The 14,728-nt window shown below is 33.3% G+C and overlaps 1 protein-coding gene across 7 annotated transcripts in view; it reads right to left on the reverse strand.

Annotated features, from left to right (window-relative positions):
• Positions 1-14,728, reverse strand: part of LOC124162716 (obscurin) — a 260,560-nt gene that overhangs the window by 27,649 nt on the left and 218,183 nt on the right. For 5 of the 7 annotated variants that reach the window (XM_046539364.1, XM_046539373.1, XM_046539331.1 and 2 more), the window contains 12 exons: positions 12,895-13,131; positions 10,647-11,747; positions 9,060-9,168; positions 7,577-7,749; positions 5,513-5,633; positions 4,223-4,412; positions 2,426-2,547; positions 2,066-2,244; positions 1,720-1,828; positions 1,130-1,244; positions 734-909; positions 160-335 (listed from right to left, as the gene is read on the reverse strand). In XM_046539364.1, the coding sequence (XP_046395320.1) occupies positions 160-335; positions 734-909; positions 1,130-1,244; positions 1,720-1,828; positions 2,066-2,244; positions 2,426-2,547; positions 4,223-4,412; positions 5,513-5,633; positions 7,577-7,749; positions 9,060-9,168; positions 10,647-11,747; positions 12,895-13,131 (2,808 nt within the window). The remainder of the gene's footprint in view (positions 1-159; positions 336-733; positions 910-1,129; positions 1,245-1,719; positions 1,829-2,065; positions 2,245-2,425; positions 2,548-4,222; positions 4,413-5,512; positions 5,634-7,576; positions 7,750-9,059; positions 9,169-10,646; positions 11,748-12,894; positions 13,132-14,728) is intronic. The other 2 variants (XM_046539348.1, XM_046539354.1) reach the window with 2 other exon arrangements.

Genomic DNA, 14,728 nt, shown 5'->3' on the forward strand with positions numbered 1-14,728 from the left:
ATATGGTAAAAAAAGAGTTAAATTAGAATTCATGAAACAGCTCTTCCATGTATTAAGAGAACCTTGTGACATTTAAAGAGTAAAATGGAACATAGATTTGCATATTCCATCCTAATAAAGGGTATGATTACAAAATCCCCATTGAGCTATTATACATACGTTTCACAGCCACAGCACAGATGGCAGCCTTCTCTCCATTTTTATTGGTCACAACGAGCTTATATGCACCACAGTCAGTTGGAACAACTTTGTCAATGGTGAGTTTAACATTTCCATCAGGGAGTGCAACTAACTTTACGTGATCACTTGGATTTAATTCCTCTCCATCCTTGAACCTGGCTCAAAAAATATTTTAATTTCTCACTAAGTATTTCCCATGCCAATTTGTCAACCCAAAATTATAATAATATTATACAATTATGTATGTACACTAAATAGTTAGAACTATTTATGAAACACAAACTTAATATCAGTTAATCTACCAAACTTAAGTTATTCTTTCATTTAACCTCTCTAATTTTTTAAATGTAAATTAAGAAAGATTAACTAATCTTCTGCTCAACACCATAATACATAAAAAGACAAAACATTCACATTCTCATCGATTGGTGAGAACTTTGGCAAACATTCACACTTACATAATATTACACAACAGGCAATATAAACTGAGTAAAAATTTAAATTTAAAAATTTTAATGAAGAGATCATTAAAATAATTTCTGAGTTTACATACCATTTGACAGTAGGTATAGGGCTGCCCTCAACTTTCACTTTAAGCTCAAGCATGTCCCCTTCATCAACTTCTGCTGATCTGTCTAATGGGCGGGCAAAAGAAGGAGGTATTTGAGCCATTGTTAACTTAGAATATGTTTCAGCATCTCCCACGATGTTACTCGCTCGAACCAAATACTGATTTAAAACAAAAAAAAGAAATTACCAATCAAATAAAAGGTAAATCAAAACATATGAGTATTTTACCTTTATTTTTTTATTCAAATCTCAAAAATATTAACTAACGGTAAATATTTAAGTCCTACTTGAGTTGAAAACGATAAATTTATGGAGTATATTTTCTTTCAAAAATTGATCCACAATATTCAGGTTGAAAATAGAAATTGAGCTAACATACCTTCCCCTCATCATCTTCCTCCATGTGCTCAACGACGAGGCTGCTTGTCTGGTGCTCCACATTTGTATCAATTGTTATTCTACCTTCCGTTTTCAACTCAACTCCGTTTTTGAACCTGTGATCAGCGTAGGTAAATAGAGGAGAAAATAACATATATTCATGAAAATTACAAAATAATTCACTATTTTTATTATCCAAATTTATAATTAACTAAGAAAGAAAATTCTCAATCACTCACAAAAAAAAGAATATTTTTAAGTAATTCAATGCAATAAAAAATTAATAAAAATTTTTCATGTTCAATTGTTACTTCTCAACCATTCATACACAGAGAAATCTGTTCAATGACGTCATTTGGGAAATACAAACTTAATCAAATCCTTCACAATGCCATTAAGCATAAAAATATTCTATGTTACAAAAAACCTACAAAAACCTTGAAAGGGTAATCAAAATCACATGTAACAGAATTATGTTAGTGATCAAAACTGCACTTAATTTTCATTCAAAAATTCTAAATAATCTACAAATATGTTGCATTGAAATTTTTCATTGAAAATGTGAATGAAATTAAATGCCGCTGAACTTGCCATTTGATTTGAGGCTTGGGCACTCCATTAACTCTTATTCTGAAATCAGCATCATGATATGCCTTCACAGTTTGGTCCTCCAGGTTCTTCACAAAGCTGGGTGGCTCAGCTGAAAATTTGAATGACAATTATGTATGAAAGCTATCACTACAGGGTAAGATAGTAGTACACATTTCATCTAGACATTGGTAAGGTACTGAGGCTATGATAAAAATCAGTATAGCAAATCATGCACTCATATTTGGAAAATGGTTGCTGCCTTTAAGGGGTCAATCCTATATATTGCCTTAGTTTATAATCACAGCTTGCTTGAACAATAATGAATAAAATGAAGAATAAGACTTACTGTGAACTTTGAGAGTAACTGTTTGCGATGATTCTCCTTGATCATTGGTGGCAGTGACAGTGTACACACCATCTTGAGCAAGACCTATGTCAGTGAGTTCCACCGAGTACTCTTCCTTCACTAAATCCTCAATAATTTTTACATGGCTATCTTCTGTAAGCTTTTCTCCATTCTTGGTCCTATAATTCATGTTGAAACAGCAAGACAGTTAGTGGTAAAAGTAATTTTTTTGAAGTCCATAAACTAAGTGAAATTCATAGCCAACAGATATTTGCAGTGTTAATTAAAATACAGGGCCATTTAAAACCAATCACAAACAACAAATCATTGGAGTGAAATATAATTATAAAAAGCACTTACCAAACAACCTTTGCCACGGGATTGGCATATATAACCACTTTAAAAGTTACATTTTCATATGGAATGGTTGTAACATCTTTCATGCTTTCAATTTCAGGTACCAGCAATACATCAAGACGTGCCTAAAATGGACAATATGAGACATTTAAATAATGCTTAGCGGGTCAGGCTCATGAAACGACTATAAAATTAACACTAAATGACCAAATTAACACTAAACAAAGTGCACAAAGGTTAAGAAAAGACTTAGCTGTTTCACAAAATAAAATATATTTGCGACCGGTTTCGATACAGCGTATCATCATCTGGCAATTACAAGTATCAGTACATAGAATTTATACCCTTGAAGGCGTTAGAGGGGTGGTAGATTGGAGGTGGAGAAAGGGGGGACATTCGGAACACCCCTTTCTCCACCTCCAATCTACCACCCCTCTAACGCCTTCAAGGGTATAAATTCTATGTACTGATACTTGTAATTGCCAGATGATGATACACTGTATCGAAACCGGTCGCAAATATATTTTATTTTGTGAAACAGCTAAGTCTTTTCTTAACCTTTGTGCATCATGAAGGAGTTTCACCATGTTACGCCAACCACCATCGCATTTACTAAACAAAGTAAAAAAGTAAGCCTTTGAGAAAGTCTGCCATTCTTAGTTGAGCTCTTTCCTTGAAGGAAATTTTTAGAAAAAAAACTTGTTATTCAGCATTAAATCTTGTTCCATTCTAATGATATATTTCAATGTCATCGGAAAGCTAAAGACATATTTTTGCATTTGCTGCCATCTAGGATAAATTCTTGAAAGTAAAATATATTCCTGCTTAAGCGATGAAAGGCATCTTTACTCATTGATCTAGACATTATTTGACTTATGAGCTCCAATCTCAACGTCGATCTCTTTGATATGCTTGCAGAAATGTAGGAACGTGGTATGAAGACCACAACCACAATTAGAGTATTCTTGATTAAACTACTAGAAATGCTGCTCCCTGCCTCACATTTTAATGGGTCGACGAAAGTCTCCACTGGCATCCCTATGGCTGAGCAAGCTGAATTTAATGAGAATTAGAGTTTAACTACAGCCAGTGTAGAACTTGAAAAAAATTAATAAAATTCACAATGGCCACGGATTCTGGTTGTTGTTGGGTGCAAGCTTTAATGGTCCTTCTCCAAATGATTCGGGGATGCAACTCTTTGGCTAAGGGTGCCAAATCCTTAGTTCTGTGATTTTAAGGCACCAAGAGTCCTCCACTTGTCTTCCTCTGGGCGGTGCTGCCTTTCGGCGGTAGTGTGCATTATATTAATGCTACGTTGAGCTACAGGGATAAAGCTATAAAAGGAGCTGTTAACCAAAGTTTATATTTGTGATAGTAAAATCCATCAATTTCATAACTTTTCAGTGTAAACCTCACGAGTGCATGTGCTCTATTTCAAATATTGTAAGTAAATGGATCGCTTGGCACCCATCGTTATGCTGCATACCTTTTTGAAAACCGATCAAAAGTCACAGGAAGTAATGGAATAATACGAACTGAGGCTTCCTAAATGTGGCCCTTTACCCATGACTCTCATTGCAGTTGCAGGAATTAGCATTGTATTTCCATAGTTCCGAAGTATCAGAAATTAGAATGGAAATGCATATAAGGTTGCATCAATTTGTGTGCCTCTGGAATGATGCAACGTGCAAATCACTTCTGGGGAATGAACTCCCAATCAACAAAACTGCAAAATTTCAGTCCCTTGCAATTCGTTTAAGAGAGGTTTCACTGTAATTGATACACAATTGATGTACTCACACTGCAATCTCCTTCTCCAAATTTGTTTTTGGCATGGATTCGATAGACTCCACTGTCAAAATGCTCTCCATTAGGCACTCTCAGAGTAAAGGTGCATTCCTTCAAATCATCCCCAACGTCCTTCGGTCCCTCTTCCATTTCAGCGACAACCTTTAGGTCTCCACCTTCTAATTTTTTCTCCCCATGATACCTGCAATACAAGCAAGAAACTGATAGCCTTAATCTACAGAATTATTAACAAGGAAATAAAGAAAATTGACCAATAAGATCTACAAAGGTTACTACCCCTTTTACTCAAGATGCGTATTAATTTTTAATTATTTAATTCATATTAATTACTTCTACAGAATAATATCAGCAAAAAGGAAGCAGACTGGTTAAATAAACAATATTACAGCATATTCATTTCAATAAAATAAAGGTGGTAACATAAGACAGTTGAATATAAAAACTGGAGATGAAGACAATATAAAATAGCACATTCTTAGTTACAACAATGCAAGAACGATAATTACACTACATTCCATTAACTTTTCAGTTTTAGGGGATTGGAAACAAAGAAACAGAATCTTGAGGACAGAAAGATAGAAAGCATTATGCAAATAATAGCTGTTAATATTGAGTTATAATATCAAGTCATTTCTTTCTTGTATGGTTACAGCAATTTGTATTCCTCTAAAATATACTTAATAGTAACACACATAATATAAAAAAAGCAGGGCATTCCCTTTGGTACAAACTCATTTAGATTAAATACTGTCCATGAAACTTCAAAGTTACATTTATTCACGTTGAATATAGCATTTAGTTTTAACAAAATATACCCTACCAACTGATTTATCATGAAGCTGAGATTGACTGGCAGAGTATTCTAAACAGAGATGAGAGAACTAAAAAAATAGCTTAGGTCACTACCTCAAAGGAAATATGAACCAGAGTGCTCATCTGCTCCTGCGCAAAGGACCAAGATTGAAATGGCAAAATCCGAGTCTCAAAATAGTCTGATGGATCTGATTGAGACAATAGAGTTAGTTTCCACATTGTTAATTTTGATTGGAAATTTTATTTTCACTAAATTTCATGCTCATGAAGGGGACATATTAGGATTTTGACAATATCTATTAAAATTATTTACTTCACTGTTTTCATTTCCCATAATATCATGGAAATTGGGATTTTAATGCTGGCCTTGGTGGATGGTAAACACATAGCCATCATAAGTGCTCTTTCATGGATTTCCTCTTAGGATACTACTGTCGATTTTAGAAATCACCACACATGAATACTAACCACGTAATGTCTGGAATAGGATCTGCAACAATAGTGGCTCTAAGAACAGCTTCTTCTCCTTTCTTGACCTTCACATCCTTCATGGCACAGGTCACTTTTGGCTTTCTGAATTCATTTACAGCTATTGCCAGAAACAAAAGAGATAAAATATTTTGAGTAACAATAAATATCAGAATGAAAATGACCTCTGCACTTGCATGCTTGCATACTGATACATCCTAAAAAAACAGGAGAAATGATGAATAATTCCACCTACCACATTTCACAGAAATAAAAGAAAACTTTTAATGCTTATGAAAAACAAATTTAAAGCACTGATGATATGGTTTGAATTGGACTAGAATGAATTTGGATTGAATCTGAATGGAATATTGGAATCCATTACCATGATTGCTGTTGAAATCCAAGAATAAAAATGTTCTAACAAAATTTTTGAGGCATTACATATTTTGTCCCTGAATACAATTCAATTGACAAAATATTCCTTTAAAAATATCTTTGGAAGAAATTAATACCTGCTGAGGCACAGTAACATAATTTCCAAGTGTTCAAAAGTGATTAATATGACAAATGGTAGATGCAAATTTGAAGTTATCTGAGTTAAATGTAAGACTAAGAGATTTTCAATTGGACGTCACATAAAATTTATCATGACATAAAATTAAAACTCATTGTTACTGAGACACAATTAATCTGAAGACAACAGAATAAAAAAAACTTTTTAGATATTCGAAGCAAATAAAACGCCTTCAAGTTACGCAACCCAAAATGCATATATGTACTGCGGGTTGCATTTACTCACTACCAATTTTAGGATGAACTAACTGTTGAAACCATACAGTATTTGTATTGATAGAATCCTGGACGAATTTTAAATTTGAAACACAGAATTTTACAGTTTTCAACACTTGGTTTCATAAAAAATTAAGAATTATACAGGTCACCAAATGATTCAAAGGTTGCTTTGAATGAAGGTACCACATGCAAGTAAAGAGGTTTCTGCCATAGCTTATAAGATTGGTTTTCAAAAAGTTTTAGCATGATGAAGATTGAACAGTTTCCTTCATGTGCCTATCAAATTTAGAAAAAATTAGAAATTTAGAAATTTAAAAAAAGATAGCCCAAAGGTTGCGTGGGTTGAACATGGCAGTTAAAACTAATCGAGCACAAATATTTTAAAATAATCAGATTCTTGGGGATAAATAAGTGGCAACATGATGAGTTTCCAATCCAGTATCTCATTTATATTAACTTATATTAATTACATAAAAACATATCAACCACATCTTGAAAAATGATATTTTTTCCAAAGTGAATTATAAAGAGAGCAAAATAGACATGAAGAATTTAATCATGAAGTATTGTGGTAACCAATGAAACCAATTAAGCCTTGTACACTATAGTAATTCCTATACTAATGCCAAAAAAATCAGTGGTATAATTTTTACAGGCCGCAAAAAGGTATTTAACTTGTCTGAATTTTCTCCATTGTAGCACACCAGCTTTGTAATTGTTTTTTGACAATAATTGATGATTGTAGAGATGGGTAAAATTATTAAAATGATTTTTAGATCCTGCATTTGGCTTTGGAATCAAATAAGATGGAATGAAAAATCAATTATGTATTATCCTCTGCATCTTAGAAAACATACATCAGCATTTGCTATGACCGCATGTTTTTTGGATCACATACTTTCGAGAACAAAAACACCTGGTAATAGATGCACTTCATGATATTTCGCACTTATTTCAAGAGTACATCAACTGTCTGCAACATAAATACTGGTTTTTGAGCCTTTCAGAAATTCTATGCTCTGATATTAAAAATTAATTGCAATTTCCCTAAAGGTGCTTTAGTGATGCTTATCAAAAGTGATTCCTCATTGAACAGTACTTCGTTTGGAGGTTTTTTTGAGGACTGAGATTGAACGAACATTTTTCTGGAATCTACAATACCACAACTGATAGAATCAAAATCTTATCATTAGGACTGGAATCAGATAAATTTAGATTTGATATATCTATGGCATTAACGAATATTTACATTAAAAAGAGGGTACTTACATATCATACGGAGCTTTGCCTGGACTGATTTCTCTCCAAGACGGTTGCTTACTACACATTTGTATTCCCCATCATCACTCATTGCCAAATCTTTGATTTCAAGCTTATAATCTTCACCAGAATCACTCATAATAATCTTCTTTGAAGGTTTCAATTCGGCACCATCTTTGTACCTACATAAAAATACAGATATGAAGTTTATACAGGAAAATTTAACTAATTTTTGAAGAAGTAAGAAACATATGTTTGATTTCAGTAAATGTTCACATCATTCATTCATTTATGAGATCAGTAAAACCCTATAATAATGAAGGAGTAAGGTATGCATTACATATTATCAGCTGCAGCAAATTAGGTGATATTGCACAAGATTTACAGCAATGAGGAGTAAAAGGATCCTGTTAAACATCCCGTTCATTGGGACAGAAAACAGTATAAATTGGCTATGTTTCAAATGCATTATCCCAACACTTAAAAAAAAATAGATTTTTAAACACCAGAATCCAATTTTGTACATTTTCCATAACCATTTCACTAATCCTGGGCACCTGTCCTCTTTTATCATTTCTCTTTGTGCTGGTTATGCTACAAGTTCAGTGAAAGCTTCAATCCAAGCAACCTCAGCTTCAATATTAGTAAACCTGCCAGAAGGTAACTTTACTAATTTTGTTACCATGAAGTTTCATACAGTATAGTCTAAATACAGTGGAACCTTGTTTTAGAGAGTATGGCATAAAAAAAGACATTATAACAAGTGCTTGGCTGTGTATTGTCAAAAGGCTAATGATGAACATGTAATAATAAAATAGTATGGATATAGCAGCTCCAACTAGTCCCTGCCAAGGTATGCACTCAATATTACGTGATATATTTCTTAAGAACAATGCATATCTAGTTAACTTGAAAGTAAATGGGGGCAATCTAGAGAAAAATTTCTGGATCATTCTATTCATAATAATCGTCCATTTCTATAGATACAGCAAATTTGATATCGCTAGAGGTAGCTCGTGTTGGCTTCGTGACGGTGTCAAGATTCTCCCATCCACTTCCTTCACCCCATATCCTTACCCCTGGAGACATTGTCGGGCTGTGATTACTTGACCACTGGTTATGTTCAACTCACAGAGATAACTGTATTAGTGAAGGATAAATAAATAAATGAATGAATGATGGAGGTTAACCAAAATTCATAGCCATGTGGTAGTAAAGTATGCTGACTAAATGTATTTATATTTATGGTGAAAATGACTACCTTTTTATTCATTTAATTAACAGCCCAAAATAGGACATTGGACTATGATGGGTTGAAACTAAAAAGTTAAAGCTCTGCAAATGAAAAATATTCTATTGTAAACTAATACATATTTGCATAAGGGTACTGATTTTCAATGATGGCAGTAAAAAATCTCCGATGACAAGACAAAAGGTAACGCCTGAAGCATTTTTCAATGACATCTTTGCAAAGTTTTATAAAATTGCTTACCATTTTGCTTCAGGTCGAGGAGCACCAGAGGCCTTGACTTCATAAACTTTGCTCAAGGATTCATAAGCTGAGCTATCAGTCACATTTGAGCTAATAATTTCTGGAGCAACTGTTGTATGATTGAAGAAAAGGTAGATAATTTGATAAGAAATATAAACATCATATCATTACAGTAGTATTAAGCATCATTAAATAATGGCACTTCAATATACAAGATGCCAACAGCTGAGTAAGGAAACAACGCAAGACCACATGTGTCTCTATCATAAACAACAAGCAATCAATGAATCATCAGAACACATGCTTAATTACTGACTATTCTTCTCTCGCAACATGAAATTAAGTATGTTGTTTAATTTCTATTTAAGGAAATTCACTTGCAGATTAGTATGAATTATCTATTAAAAATAACATATTTCCCATTTAATGGGGAAATATAAAAAAAATATAAGTATTCTTTAACAAGAAAGTATTCTTGCTGACAATACAAAAACTTTCTCAGCGATTGGCAACCTCATTTAACTTATGTAATGAAACAGATATTTGCATACTAAAGTATGCAGGTGTACCAAATATAACTTGGGCACATTGTTTCAACATAGTACTCACCAAAAAACCACAGGCTCTGATGACCAGTCCTGTAATGGCTTCTTTTTGTGATGATGACCAAGAAGGTAGGTACATTAATGGTGAGCATGCATAAATAAATGTTAGAATCAGTTAGTACATGAAGCCAAGATATAATCAGCAAATATGTTAGTAGATCATTAAGACATAAAAACATTCAAGTGACATGTATGTGCTCTTTTGTGTTCTGATGCATGGAGCTGTCAATGTCATGTGGATGTAAAAATAAGTGTTGTACTCATGTATTTCCAAAGAAATAGAAAATAGAAAACTGGATTTAAAAAAATACAGATAAAAGCATATAAAAATGAAATATCCTGGATTATCAAATATTCACTGAAAATAAAAAAGCAACTAAATTAATAAATCATAAGAATATTCAAAATGGATAAAAAAGCAGACTCATATACTTTTACAACAATCAAGTCCTCGTTGCTATTCAGCAGATTTAAGCAAAAAAAAAATAAATGGAAAAAAACCTTGGCCTTAACATTGAAATAGAAAATTGCAACTCAATATGAGAATAGTGTAAATTTAAAGCACCATAAAATTTGTTACTCAAATGCTAGTTCCAACAAAACTTTAATTTGCTTTACAGTAAACAAAATAAAAGATGACATTTTAAACAAAAAAAGCATTTTTAAAGAGAAAATTCTGTTACAGAGGGTGTGCTCATTTGATTTTTTTTAAGAGCCTACACATGGGTATACATGAAGTAAGACATATTTCAACAGCTACTTACATTAATATTTTAATAGTGCATATTGCATATCAACTGCATAACACTTCTTAATAACTAATAAAAATAATACTTTTGTGGCAAAATAATGCATGGTAAATTTACTTCATTAATTGTGAATGAGGCAACAAATATCTATTGTCATAATGAGGGAATAAATAGTAGATGCGGCACAACAGTTCATAGGTTATTTGATATATTGACCAAAATTTCCATCTTACCTTCTTGGTTCCGTCCATTCTCTTTGTCCAGTATTTCCTCAAGAACACTCCTCTGCTTCTGGACCCTCTTGAGAAGAGCTTCTACAGCTTCATCTTCTTCACCCTCTACACTACCAATTTCCTTTTCCCCCTTCTCCAGTTGAACACCGCTCTTTGGCCTACTTTCAGCATCTTCAACCATGCTTGATTTCTTTTCCAGGCACTGTTCATTGGCATCTCCCTTTTCCATTAAAACAGCCTGCTTAGGAGAAGCAATCATATCCTCTGATGAAGCAATGCCTCCCTCATCCATATTACCTTCTCCAACATACTCTTTGCTGAGAGCTTTCTTAGACTGAACTGAAGCATCTCCTTCCATTGGTGTAGGAATTGCACCCTCATTTAGTTTATCTCTGTTTGCCTTATCTTTAATTAACGCAGATGAAGGCTTGGGAGAAATACTTTCAGCGTCAACGGTAGATGCAGTGACTTCCATTTCAATTTCTTCGGCAGTTTCTTTAGAAAATGCTTTCTTGGGTTTTTCTGAAGCATCTTCCACTCCATGTGATGCAATGTTGGCATCAATGACCATTTCTGGCTTAGCACTATCTTTTCTTAGAGCTTTCTTAGCCTCAGGAGAAATATCATTCTCTTCAGGAGCATTTCCTTTTTGAGGCACATCAACAGTATCACCCTTTTCCAGAATTCTTGCATTGCTTGGAGATGTCTCACCATCAACAGAAATTGATGTTGCCTCCTTGTTTTCACCCTCTTCCTCTTCTACAATACCCATTTCTAAGAGTTTACCTCTTTGTTTCAAAGGCCCATCAGCTACATCAAACTGTTCTCCAACTGGAGTTTGCTGCGCATCATCCTCGGATTCAGACAGAGAAACAATTGAGACACCGCTCATAGAAGTAGAAGGTTTTGCCAATGGAGAGCCCAAGTGTGCCACATCAGCTGGTGAAACTGGTTCTTCCACCAAAACACCCTCCTGCATAACATCAGTATCATTAATTTGACCCTTGGTTGACCTTGCAAGCTCTTCTTCAATCGCTTTGTTAGGTGAAGAGTCATGGCTCTGCTTTTCAATGGTTTGTGGACTAAATAAGCCAGATGAACCTAGAGTAATAATGTTTAATTGTGTCATTGAAGTCTGTGAACATATGCATGGACATGAATTCAAATAAGTAGACAGGTCGCTGATGTGAAAATTATTGTACAGCTAAGTTTTAGCATGTAGTCACCAGAGAAATACTAAAACAAGTCACAAAAATTCATTAATGGTCGTGTAAGAGACAGAATTAGTTCATTGACTTTAAGTAAACCAAACCACTCTGAATATTTTAATTGTGAAATAACATTATAAATGTTATACACATTTAAAATGAAAGTAAAGGGAAGCATATATGTACAAGTATATACAATTATTTACAAATAACACATACACTATGCACTAAATTCACTAGGTTTCATATATATTTGAGAAGGGTGAAATTGAGAAGAGAAATTTTGAATTTTTAGATCCATTAAAACATGTAAAAAAATCTACTGTGAGATATCTCCAGTTCACATAAGAAGTAGGGTGAATTTGGATGCATCACAGCATTATTAAAAAATTTCATACCAAACATACCTATACCAGCCAAAGTGATACGTATCAAAGCTATTAATTATTTAAATCATGTGGCTGAGATTTCAAAGAACTTATGGATAACATGCATCATTCGTTTTTTCTTAATGCGATACAGAAACTTGTGGTAATTCCTAGCTGCTAATCATTTATTCAATTTTATCTAATGACTATATCTATTGCTTTAGTAAACAACTATTTAGTACAACATGCTCAAGTTTTGGTTCAAATTATCAAGCTTGATGTGAAGTAAAATTTTATTCACAGGAAAACGACTGCATTAAACGGAATGGTCAATAATTCAATAAGGAATGATTGTGTGGTATGCCTACCAAAGCAGAGAAAGAATTTCAATACACTACATAAGATCTATTTAGCTTACCCACCAAGCAATGTGTGCCTAAACTGTTAGCTTCAAATAAAAATGGCGTGTAATACTTGAAATGTGCTATTCAGCCATACAAATGAAGTACATAACATGTAACAGAGTTTATTGCAAAGAGCCTCTACGGAGAGTGAGCTTCTACTTAGCCAAAAAGAACAAATAAGATTGATGATTAATTTTAGCACTTGTACTACCAATGCCTTTCATAATTTTTCAAAATGGCACTATGATTCATAGCTACCAAGAATTACCTTTTTCTTGAGGAACTTCTTCCTGCTCTATGGTTTGGGATTCAATCTTAACTACATCCACTTTGGCTTTTTCTAGTTTTTCTTTGTCATCTCCTTCATCAGCCATCTTTGTAATTCTTACCACACTTTCCTCCTCCTCCACTTCAACATCTTCTTCCTCAATAATATTTTTTCTCTTACTGTCCACATCATCAGCAGATTTCTTCTTATCCTCTAAATCATCTGTTTGTGTAGAGGCTGTAGCAAAGATGTGTGTTACACAAAAGACAATTTGGGAAAAGGGATATTCTGAATGTGAATTTCTTAAAGAGAGGGTTATTGATGAGAGTTAAATGCTACTAATATAATGGCAGAAAGATGTTTATAGTATTCGGTTAAGGTGTGGGAATAAATAGGCATCATTGTATGTATAAATGAAATTGAACAGTACTCCTAGAGTGACCTTGAAAAGTTTAAGGTAATGTTTTTTGTAGCATATAACTATAAAATTATCTAGTGACTAATTTATCTATTTAAATCATCAACTAGTTCCACTAATATCTAGGCTAATCTAAGATGATGAGAAAGGACTATTCACATTGGATTCACAAATCAATTACAGAGATCCATGCAAAGATGGACGAAAATAAATAATTCAATGCAGCCACGCTCCAAAAATTTATTTGCAAACAAAACACTTGTCACACACAACAAGAACATTTCCACTTTTTGTAGCTTTAAAAAGAAAACTTTTCTGCTCACACTGTTTTCATGCTACACCAACATCAAAACATCAGAAAGATAAGCTAACCTGGGCTTCAAGATCCATTTTATAAATTGAAATCAAATCCCTAAACCATTCTACTTAAATAGACATATGAACCACAGCCCATCTCAAATATCTTTGAAGTGAAAGCTTTGCAGTAAGTATATTCTCATCAAATATTTTGGCATACAACCTTACTTTAGATAGAATGGCAGTAATCACCACGTTTGATTATTTTGCGTAGAGGAAATATAAAGCTAGCAGAGATTCAGCTCTCACAACACATTAATAGTTCTAATTACCATTCCAGCTATGATTTAGATCAAATGACAACGATGAGTTAGATCTAATAAAACAAATCTTTCTGTTTACAAAGCTTCTTTATGTTAACAGGTCAGCTTATAATTTTTGATGCATATAAATATTATGGGGATAAATTGGGATAGTATAGGGATAATCTGATTCAAACAATAATAAAGAGTTCATTTGCCTTTAATTGGATAAGGAATTTATCAATCATTTATAAATTTATTAATGACTCAAAAGTTTAACATTTCCCTCATTTTTATCTTCTAGAACTAAATTGATTATTTAATAAAATGACATGGAACGCAAATTATATTCTGGAATTTCTTTAATAAAGTTTCATGAGTTACTCTGGCATACACACTAAAATTTATTCACATGCCAAGGCAATTAACTTTAATGCAGGGAATATATGTAACATTGGGGTTTAGATGAAAAGAAAGGATATTGATGGAAGAGGTTACACAGCATGAGCGAATCTTAATGATTCTTTTATAATGGCACACATCATCTGGAGGAAAAACTCCAAAAATCCAAAAGGTCCAAAATAAATGTTTACTTACTATGCTTACTGAGAATGCTGACCCTACAGGAGATCCATTAAAGACCAAGGAATTAATGTAAAAAAATCTTGGTGCCCAATGACTCAGAGTACACCGAGTATACACCCAGTGAAATTATTATGCACGCAATTAACAGGATATTTAAGAAAAATTAGGGATAAAATAAAATGCTGTAGGCAGAATACCGTAGGTCATAAAAATTGCCTTCAATAAAAAAATA

Source organism: Ischnura elegans, chromosome 1 (assembly GCF_921293095.1).
Source record: "Ischnura elegans chromosome 1, ioIscEleg1.1, whole genome shotgun sequence".
Taxonomy (NCBI): domain Eukaryota; kingdom Metazoa; phylum Arthropoda; class Insecta; order Odonata; family Coenagrionidae; genus Ischnura; species Ischnura elegans.